General features: G+C 36.8%; 1 protein-coding gene across 2 annotated transcripts; it reads right to left on the bottom strand.

Annotated features, from left to right (window-relative positions):
• Positions 1-7162: 7162 nt before the first annotated feature.
• On the bottom strand, positions 7163-10740 carry LOC131024949 (syntaxin-32-like). 2 transcript variants are annotated; one of them, XM_057954526.1, is made up of 5 exons: positions 10329-10740; positions 8730-8980; positions 8456-8631; positions 8048-8248; positions 7163-7553 (listed from the first exon to the last, which is right to left on the bottom strand). In XM_057954526.1, exons 1-5 carry the CDS (start codon positions 10561-10563, stop codon positions 7394-7396), a joined length of 1023 nt encoding a protein of 340 aa, XP_057810509.1. In that variant the 5' UTR covers positions 10564-10740; the 3' UTR covers positions 7163-7393. The 2 variants fall into 2 exon arrangements, with proteins under 2 accessions (XP_057810509.1, XP_057810510.1); XM_057954527.1 differs by having other exon boundaries at positions 8730-9011; positions 10325-10431.
• Positions 10741-11679: the final 939 nt, after the last annotated feature.

Here is an 11679-nt window from a genome sequence, read left to right on the forward strand (position 1 = left end):
AACCGTGAGCCAAAATCAGCAATGCAATGAAAACTGGAGACTGGATTTTCTTTGTTTCTCTTGAATGCTTCAATAATATGTTACCACCTCCAAACATGGCTGCAAAACACAACATTGCACCATTTTTTCCACATCAAAAACCCTAATTAAGCACGAAACGAATCTAAACTTCGAGCTATCTCAACATCACAACCAACACAGATCTCAACATCACAACCAACACAGATCATATCCTCGTTATTTTGAACTAATCACACAAAATTAAAATCGAAATCGGCCAAACCAGCTCTATAACACCTTACACTGAAATATGCTTCATTATCAATTCAGAAACCAAATTCAATTGCAAATATGCAACCACACCCCAACAACTAAAACCGGACAATTTTCCCTAAATACCTGCAAATCCCTAAATTATTTGAGCAGATCTGCCCGCGGTGGAAGGTGGCGCAGGAGGAGGCGCGAAGCGGCGGTGGCGTTGGAGACGCGTGAAGACGGAAGCGCGAGGCGGCGCGAGTTCCGTTGGCGGCGGAGACGCGAGGCGGAGCAGGAGGTGTTGGAGGCGGTGGAAGGTGGAGGGGTGAGAGGAACGATGGCGCGGAGGTGTTGGAGTCCGGCGCAGTGGTGGCTCTGTTTGTTCGGCCGAAGAAAATGGTTGTAGAGGCGGTGAAGGTGGAGAGGTGGGAAGCGGTGGAAGAGGATGGCGGTGGAGGCGGCGCAGGAAGATGGTGGCGAAGGCGCGAGGCGCCGGAGGTGCCAGGCGATGGAAGAAGGCGGAGGGCGGCGGCTGTTGCGGCAGAGGCGGCGTTGGAGCCCGCGGAGGCGCGAGGCGGCGGAGGCGTTGGAGGCGGAGCAGGAGGAAGGTGGAGGCGTCGCAGGAGGATCGTGGCGGAGGCGTGAGGATGGTGGAGGCGTCAGTGCAAGAGGATGGCGGCGGAGGTGCGAGGCGGTGGAAGGTGTTGGAAGCGATGGAAGGTGGAGGAAGGCGTGAGGATGGTTGATGCGTCAGAGAGAAGAGAGGAGAGAGAGAGAGTGGCAGACCGGGTGGGTGGGTAGGTTTTAGGGTTAATTTTTGTGTTTTATAGTATAGCTAATTAAGTTACTAATTCATCCCTAATTTTAGCCAAAAAAGGAAAGGGGACTTGTTACATGGGACGGCTCAAAAAGGAATACGGGACTTGAATATTGGGACGGAGGGAGTACATTTCAAAATATTGTTCAAAAATACAAAAACAAAAAAATATTATATAATTATCTAATTTATCATGTGTATCATGTGGACTCTGGCAAGTGATAATTTTATGGTTTTAATTTAGTTTGTTATACTTTTTTTTTATTCGTTTTTTAGAAGTATTTGTATTAGTTAACCATTCCTATTCCCTATATAACCCAATTCGGCCGTCATTTTAAAGTAGAATTGAGGCCCACCAAAATCAAAATAAAATTAAAGAAATTTTTCCTCGCCTACTGTTCGAGGACTTTATGAGATACATAATACATGAGATTTTGTTATAATACATAATAGTATTACTTAAAAAGAAATGGGGGTACAGTCGTACCCCCACCGCCCCACTCTGCATCCGCCCCTGGGGGAGGCGGCGGCGGGTTGGGCGAGGGGGATACGGGTTTGAGGAAGATGATGATGATTTGGAAATTTTTTTATTTTTTTATTTTTATTTTTTTGTCACATGTAATAAATGTGCATAGGTGTCAGTTTTCGGCTGCCACCTCATCAATTCCGGCTGCCACAGTGGCATTTCCGGCGCCGGCGTAAGAAAAAACCGGTCATCGGATAAATTTGAGACAAAAACGAAAGGTTAGGTATTTACAGGTGCAAAAACCAATTCCATGTATACGTTAGAGATTTACAGGCAATTAGCCCTAACTCAAATGCAGTAGTAATAGTTGCCTATCTTTTGTTAGAAATAACAATCGAATTTCATAATTTTTGCTCGGAATAAATAAGAAACGCAAAAACAGTAATTGGATCTTTTAATGCAATTTGCAAATTCCAAATATCTTAAGTGATAAACATAGCATGTTGACTTGTAGTATATTTTTACTTGTACGTCATTCAAGAATATCTAACCTTTTTTCTGAGTTGACTTAAAATATTTAACCTTAATTCTAATTAAAACATGTACTTGACCATTTTTTTAGCTATTATATTATATGCCAAAAGAATATATCTATATATATAAGAAAAGGAAGCAGCAGAAAAATTGAATGACAAATCAAACTTGTGCTTGAACTTTGATGACGTACCTAACTTGCACAGTTCGGAGCTTGGTCAATTATTTCGTAAAATGAACATTTTGACAAGAAAAAAATAGGGTATATTAGGTTTACATTTTCGGTATTTTAATTTTAAGGATAAAGGTTGAAATATTTTAAAATATGTGTGGTGCCATCGTCAACAAAATATTTTAAAAGACCAACAATCTTAGATTTCGAAATATTTTACGCGCAACAAAATTTATTCTTCAATTTTATTTTGTAAAATATTAAACCCTGTTATTTTAAAGAAAAATACTTATACTAATTTAACATCTATTATATAATAGGTTAAGCCTTAACCTATGTGGCATATCTAAAATGTCACCATTTCAAAATTTACCATATATAATCTTCATCATTTATTAATTAATTAACTATTACATTCTATATAAAGATTCATTAATCATAATAAATATAATTAATAATAAATGTATATATATAATAATATTAACATTACATATATATAATCTAAATTAATAAATTTTATTATTTCTTTTTTCTAGATAAAAATTAGATTTACATGTCTGATAAGAAAAAATTATAATCTATATACGATAAATTATTTTAATTGAATGTTAGTGATTAGATGTATATTTGTTATTAATTTTATATTTCTCAATAGCGTACATATTATATGTATATGTTGCAATATTATATATATATATATATAATATTTATATTCTTAATTTTCAATAAAATTAATTTTGAATTAAGTTTGAATTGAGACATGCACGTATATGTAAATTATAAACGGGTCCGATCATTGATTTACATGTTTGCATAATAAGGCACAAATTCTATAAACTGATTACTTTAAAACAAAATCTTATTTTATGTCTATCAAAATAATTAAAAATTTATTTTTATTTTTTATAAAATAAATCCATACATTTTATTTACATAGGGAAGAAAAATATATTTTTCATTTCTGCAAACTTTATTTGTTTCTGTTCGTCCATTACTACAATAATAATAATAATAATAATAATAATAATAATAATAATAATAATAATAATAATAATAATAATAATAATAATAATAATAATAATAATAATAATAATAATAATAATAATAATAATAATATCTATTTTATAATACGATTAGGCCTTAGCCTACGTGGCAGGCCTCAAATTCTTTCTTTTCAATCTCAATCTCCAACGTGGCATTTGAGAATCCAATCTATATATTCTCATTCTCACTTTTAAAACAAAAGTCACGCCTCCCTCTTCCTCACCCCATCGCCGCCGTCCCTGAGTCCGGTCGGCGTCGTCTCCCCCTTCACTGTCTCTCTCTTCTCTCAATCCTTTTCTCTCTCTAAAGTCAATTGCACACTCAAATTGAGCCATAATTCCCCCCTTAAACTGCCCGCCTCTCTCTCTCCTTCTAAATTCAAGCGTCGTCGTCGTCCTAAGGGCGACGTTGCTCCGCCTCATCTCTGACTCCCTTTTTCATTCCTTAATTAGTTCGATTCTGTTTCCACTTCTTAAATCCATGAGAATTCTCCATTCAAAGCAATTAATACAAGAGCCCTAAGATTTCTTTTTCCTATAACCCGTTGCCGTTCCTTCTTCTAGACTCCGACGAATAGTTGCCGCTGAGCTTGCGGTTCATCCGCCGCCGAGTCACCGCTGAGCCCTGGAGTTCGTCCACTGTGTCGTCGACCCCCCACCCCACCGACGACTTCTCTGTTTTGATACCTCCATTTCCTGATCTGCCGTGATTCTTCCTACACACCTATGGTAAGTATTAAATTAGTTTCCTAATTTAATAACGCGTTTCACTATTTTAAATATAGAATGATTATTATTTTAGAAAGAACAAATTTTGGAAATAATTTTGGCATCTGCTATCAAGCGTGTTGTGATTGTTGCATGGAAGCAATATGATTTATCAACTCTGATGAGGGGTGAAATATGCAAGGTCCTAAGATCAGGACACGTGGCTTTGCTTGGAATACCAAAGTGGAATACCAAAGATGAGCAGTAGGGAGCAAAGAAGCTGTGAGAAATAGGCAGAGGAAAAAGTCCAGAGCAGAGCTAACCAGAGCAGAGTTGGCAGAGCAAAGCTTCCAGAGCAGAGCTTCCAGAGCCAGAGCTAACCAGAGCAGAGCTTCCAGAACAGAGGGCCAGAGCCAAGTTGCCAGAGCAGAGATGCCAGAGCAGAGCTGCCAGAGTAGAGATGCCAGAGCCAGAGCTAGCCAGAGCAGAGATGCCAAAGCCAGAGCTAACCAGAGCAGAGATGCCAGAGCATAGTTGCCAAAGCAGAGCTGCCAGAGCCAGAGCTAACCAGAGCAGAGCTTCCAGAGCAAAGGGCCAGAGCAGAGATGCCAGAACAGAGCTACCAGAGCAGAGATGCCAGAGCTAAGTCATTAAAGTCAGAGCCAAAGCCAAGTCGCCAGATCCAGAGTCAGAGCTAAGTCGTTAGAGTCAAAGCCAGAGCTAAATTGCCAGATCCAGAGTCAGAGCTAAGCTATTGGAGCCAGAGCGCGGAGCCACATGCCAGAGACAATTCGCTAGAAGGCGGAGCTACTTAGCAGAGCGGAGCCAAAGAGTAGAAGTTTGCCCCAAGGAAGGAAATCCAGAGCTACTAGACAGAGCGGGATGATAAGGACAGAATCCAGCTCTGTAATTAGAGGACAACGACCTGACAAGTTATAATCTAATAATAGCCTTAATTAGTTTAATGGCGAGCATGCAGAATAGATGATCAAACGAATTTACTACTTTACCCCGACTGTAATGCCTATAAATACATACGATGATGAAATAAAGCACACGCTCTCTCTTTTATTGCTTTAAGAACTCTTCTATTTCCTTTATCTCTAGAGTTTGAACTAATAAAATTACATATATAAATAAAATATCTAATTGTTAGAGTTATGTTTGTTAGATAGTTGACAATTGGAGTCATGGTTGAATATAATTTCATATTTGATGATACTCTCTCAAACTCTAGATGAGATGATGCTCAAAACTCCAGACGAGATGATGCTCTTTCCAGTTTTAGACGAGATAATTCTCTATCAAGTTTTAGACAAGATGATGCTCAGAAGTTAGAGATCTGATCTGTCAAGTTTGCGACGAGATGATGCCCACAACTTGGTTGGTCTTAAAACTCCAAATGATACGATGTTCGATAAATCAGTTATGGTGTTTTAAATATCAGGCGATATTATTTTCATAATTAGTTATGCTTTTAGAAGTTCAGAATTATATGATACTCACAATTCAATTATGATTTTCAAACTCCATATGAAATTATGGTTAAATAGCAAAATTAAAAAAAATTAAACAAAATTAATAAATCATGTAACAACAAATGCAACAAATCAATCCTCCATCATACCAATGTCAAATTTATATGTATTTCTACTCTCTTTTTTTTTCTTACGCATCAACTTTTTATAAAATTTCATATGAATTAATAATTTAATTGCTAAAAGTTGTCGAGATTAATATAATTTAAAATGTATTACTAATTTAATTTAATTTAGTTAATTATATAAATAATTTACATAAAAATTATTTTATATAATTATCATAAGAATAACATAAAATATATAAATTACAAGAAAATTTGTACCCGTCGAATTTCGACGGGTAATACACTAGTGATAATATAAAACAGTTATAGCCTAATAAATCGAATTTATGTCAATTTTAACGCGTAAAGGTACGTTCTCTTTGGTTGTAAATTCATGATAAAAGGAGGGATAAACAAAATTTCACCCTTTAAAATCCTTCCTTTTTTTCACATTTCCTACTTGACCCTTACTCATTCCTTATTTACACTACAAATTATCTCTCCAAAAATGATGTGATAATATTATCCCTCATTTGTAGTGTAAATAAGGGATGAGTAAAAGAGTAAGGGTCAAGTAGTAAATGTGGGAAAAGAAATGAAGAATTTAAAGGGTTAAATTTTGTTGGGTTAATTGCCCATAAAATACTGAACTTTCTTCCAATTCTGATTTTGCACACAAACTTTGAAATGTAGTGTGAAAATTACTAAACTTTAGATTTTATCTGATTTTGCTACTAATCCAAATTCTGCCAAATACCATGCTAATATGATGTGCAAATATTTGACATGACGTATCTATTGTTAATTTCTTATTAATAATAATAAAAAAAGAACACAAAGCAAATAACCCAAATTGTCAATAACTTAATATATCAAATCAATTAATACTAGTATTTTTTTTTAATTCTCAAGTTTAAATCAATTTTTTCTAGTTCACTATTACACAACTGATTACTCCAATATATAAAATAGAAGTCATTCAAATAGTATAAATATATATAGTTTATAAAAAAATTAATATTTAGATAATGAAAATTTAATAAACTTTATTACTTAGCTAAATAAATTTTTTATATATTAAGTGATTGATAATTAAAATGTTCTTTGGTTGACGCACCTAAATTCGAAGAATCCCCTTACTATTATCGAATTTATTCAATTAATTAATTCAACTAAAAAATACTATTATTTGATTCGATGTATTAAATTATTGACAATTTGAGTTATTTGCTTTGTGTTCTTTTTTAATTGATAAGAAATTAAATAACAAATATTATTTTGTCAACTAATTGTCACGCAATAATAAATACGTCACGTCAAAATTGGCACATCATATTATATATTAGCTTGCTATTTGGCCGGAATTTGGATTAGTAGCAAAATCAGATAAAATCAAAAGTTTAGTAATTATCACGCCACAGTTCAAAGTTTGTGTGCAAAACCAGAATTGGATGAAAGTTCAATATTTTATGAGCAATTAACCCAATTTTGTTTATCCTTCATTTTCCATGATAAATTTACAACCAAAGAAACGCACCCTAAGTGATTTTCGACAAGGAAAGAAAAGTAAAAATAAGATCACTGAAACAAGAAATTACCATACTTTTGTAATATCACACCCTCTCATTATGAATGTTACATCTTCAAATCAACCCTTTGGTATTTCATAGCAACAAAACACACAGATTCCATAACAATTGCACTTGCACAAAAGAGCCAAAATCTACCGAAAAAGAATAAGAAAATATTATAACTGATAGCAATGATCAATTCTTTATATCCCTGCAGAAAGGAAATGCCGGATCTCAACTCATTAGGCCACAAAGAATAGGAATATCATGAGAAAGAAAATCAATACAAAGAAGATCTTCATCATCAGCCACCGATTCGAGGAGATGCTGTTGAGATACTTGAGAAGAGCTCCCTGAGCCCCTTCCACATTCGACAGTGTGTCATCCATGTTCTCGTCAATCCTGTTGCAAACAAATTATAAATAACAAGAGTCGATGCAAGAAGACCTAAAAATTCAAGTTATCAGGATCAGGAAGTGCAAACCATTTAGAATTTCGACTCTATCACCATATGCCTATATCATAACAAATTCTAAGCCAAATGAACATCAAGCTATGCATAGTAATTGACAGTGAGTTTGGTCAGGAAAAAAATGATACTGGAGAGTTTACTCTGCTTCTCCCCACTACTATTTTTCAATTCTTTCTTCCAAAACATAACCAGACACGTTGACGCTTGCCAATGCATTTTTCTTACTAGTATATCAAACTTCCCAATACATCATATTTTAACTTTTCTTCCAACTCTCTCCACAAAAGCTCAAAACAATTGCATTGCCACCAGTTTGTTAGAGTAAACATGGTAATAGTGTGATAGAAGTACTTATAGTTACGCTACATATCATTTAGCATATTCAGAGTGCTACATGTATTTGTAATTAAATTATCTAGGTGACCTGATAGCAATCTCTCCCTGCTGAGAAACTAAGGTCGCTAGCTGATTGAAGATACTGCTCAGCTCATGAATTGTTGATTCCACGTTCTGAAGAGCCTCGGCTCTGCTCTGCATGTAGCTGTCTTGTAGTGGAGCCAGTTGCTGTTGCTGTTGATTTTGTTGCTGCTGTAGTAAGGGCTGAGATTCCCCGTCCACCTGACTCCTGTGAAAGGAGTTCATGAGAATAAGTTTTTCCAGCAAATGAATCTCTTTATATCTTGGCAAATTCACATGAAACTGATCTGCTCAGCATGTATCATCAAAACACTACGCCGAGCACTACAGTAAATGGTTTTTGTGAAAGGGAGAATCAAAACATTCTTGTGGAGATGAAGTTGGGGAGAAAAATCAACTTTATTACTGGTCTTACTTGGGAAACATCTGTGATGAAGATTCTCCCCCACTACCCCATGGAAGAGGAGGGGCGGCTGAGGTAGTGGTAGCAGATTTTGCAGCCAAAGGACGCTGGCGAATAAAAGGGTTTGTAGCATTCTTGGACGCAGAAGAAGAAAATAACTGCCTCCTGTTCTCGTGAACCTTCAAGTTCTGTTAAAATACATGTCCAGTGTGATTGAAAATTTACAGAAATATAAAAGTTACTGCAGTTTCTAACAAAATGAAAATGGAGATATTTCCAGGTTCACCTCTGTTCGCATGGTCAAAACATCCTTGAACTCCTTTGTTGTGCTCATCAAACGATTCTTCAAATCATCAACAACTGTAGTTGAATGAGTTGTGTTGTCGGTGGATGTCTGCGCACTTTCATTACGTGAATTGCTGAGTAACTGTAGATCAACTACTGCAGAATTAAGAGCCGTTATATCTTGCTTAATAAGTGCAGTTAGCTCCTGGATTTCCATGGTAGGGTCATCAAATACTGAACTCCTCTTTGCCACTACAGTAGAAGTCGTCATGTTAACTTTGACCTTAACATTATAAAATTCAAAAAGTACAATCACAAAGACAGAAATAAATATTAACCTTAAGAATAGGCTTAGACATTTTGGTGCTGAAAATAATTAACTGATAGAGTAAAAACTCCTAAAATTTATTCTGCCCCTGTACACAGCAATCAAAACATTCCCATAGGGCAGACAGAAAAATTATTAAAAATGTAGTACTCACGGATCGGCGAAACAGGACAGGATTCAGCCATCGGTCGCAATTTTTACAGTGTAAATATAAATTAATATTCTGGATAAATCAAAATTCTCTTCAATTCAGCCTATATAACACTTTATAGATCATACAATTCAATCCCCACTCCCTCTCCCCCCGAAACAAACTAAATTAAAAGAAAAACAGTTGGAACAAATGATCGTTCAACCAGGACCCATTAAGTCCATGGAAATCATAATCTTCTAAGTCATTTTAAAGATACCTTAAAAATACATTCGTACATATATTGACTCAACCTTAACTAATGGTCGCTCTTAAAAAATACAAGAATAGAGGAAGGAACGGCAATCTCCAATACTGCCTGCAGATCACAAGTCAACATGAAATTTGGCAGCATGGCTTAGATTTCATATTCCCATACCAACCTAGGACAACCAATCATACATAAGGAAGCATATTCATTCATTTCATTTTGTCACCAAAACAAGTATAAGAGGTTGGTTGCAGGGTTCTAAGATCAGCAAAGAATCTTCCGTTCTCTAAAGTCTCGAATCCTTGAAGCACAAACTGACTTGAGAGCAACCCATAACTGAAAGTACACTTATAACACAGAAAACCTATCAACTATAGCCAAATATGGTTACAGACATAGCTCAAGCAATACATGTCTGCACAAACAAAATCGTAAAAAGTACATTAAGTCGAAAGTCCACCTACATACAAATCTCACAGTTCCTCAAGCAGCACATAGACCAATAGAAAGCATATTACTAAAAAGCACAGCTAAAATCACTACATAGCCAACTTCTAAATTGTCTGGTGAAACCTAAAATCTTGCATCCAATGCTTTGTGATCGAATTCAACAGAAATTCTACCGCATAAACAATAAACTATAATCAGAGGCATGGCGCAATTCATTCAATCCTCAGACTTATACTCACAATGGAAGATACACTGAATTGACTAAATTATCAAAATTCACTATAATAAAACCCCAAAACCACATTGATATTACCTTAGCAATATATAGAAACCAAACAACACTACTCAAAACCACAGCCGAAAAAACCTTTAAAAAGTTAATAATACTCAAAACGTACAAAAAATAAGAATAATTACCCACATTTTGCCAGCTTAGCTAGCTTCTGAGAAGTCTGGTGAATCCCGAACCCAATTTTCGACGCCCTCCGATTGAACTCGGATTGCATAGCCATAGCCGACCGCGGCGGCTCCGACGGCTTCGACCCACTGCTGCTCGGCCCATTCTGTGACGACAGTGGCTTCTTCACCCTCTCCGCTATCCCTAAGAACTCCTGTGTCCGATCCCTAATCGATGCATTCCCGCTCTTCACCAGCATCTTTCGCAGCTCGGATTTTCAACGCCGCGGTTACATAAATGCCAGCGGGGATTTATTGCCCCTGAATTCTTGAGTGAATCGGAGGTCGGGGGCACGAATTGGGGGAATTTTTGGCTGATCCTAAACCCTAAATTACTATAAGTCTGAAGGAGTATTTTTTTTTCGAAAATTATGTCTGAATTATATTTACAACTCGACTTAAAATAATTTTCATATATTTAAACTTACTTTTATATGATGTTATACATTACTCCCTCCGTCCCAGCCCAATAGGCTCGCTTTCCTTTTTGGGACGTCCCACTCCAATAGGCCCAGTCTAAATTTGGAAATAATTAGGGCTCTAATTAAAATTATAACTACTTGATTAAAGGGGATATCCCCTAATTAAAACTCTAAAAACTCTCATAATTCACTCGCAACTTTTTCTTCTCCCCTCTCCTTCTCCCCTCTTCCGCCTTTTCCATTCAAAACGATGAGCGCCGCCGCCATTTCCACGGCCTCCGCTGTGCTCCTCTTCTCCCCTCTCCCGGCCATGGCGGTCTTCTCCCCCACCAGATCTCGGAGCCTCTGCCAAATCGTCTCCTCTCCACCCGTCTTCTTTAGCGGTCTTCTTCTACCTCTGTCGTCGTCTCCACCGCGTGCTACCGTCTCCACCTTCCATCGCGTCCTCCGTCTCCGCCCTCCGTCGCGTGTACCGCCTCCACCGCCTCTACCCTCCACCTTCTCCACCTCGTCTATGGTCTCCTCCACCGCCATCTGCCTCGTACATCGGGATTCCCAGATCTGGTGAAGGAGACGATCTGGTGAAGGAGACGATTTGATGGGGTTGCAGATCTGGATTTTTTTTTTCAGAGTTTGATTTTTAAGTTATTGATTTAAGGTTGCCTCCTCTCCACCCTTTTCTTTCTCAAAGTTCCGTCCTTGATTTTTTTGGAATTCCATTGAATATTTCAATTCACATTTGCTGAAGCAAAGAAACAAAAGGTATAAATCGGAAAATTGTGTTTGTTGAATTCAATGGAATTCAAAAGGTTGCCTCCTCTCCACCCTTATCGAGTTTAATTTGCTGAATTTTTTCCATTGAATATGCTCTGTTGGTTGCAGATCTGGAATTCA

The sequence above is a fragment of the Salvia miltiorrhiza genome, chromosome 5 (genome assembly GCF_028751815.1).
Source record: "Salvia miltiorrhiza cultivar Shanhuang (shh) chromosome 5, IMPLAD_Smil_shh, whole genome shotgun sequence".
In the NCBI taxonomy this organism is placed as follows: domain Eukaryota; kingdom Viridiplantae; phylum Streptophyta; class Magnoliopsida; order Lamiales; family Lamiaceae; genus Salvia; species Salvia miltiorrhiza.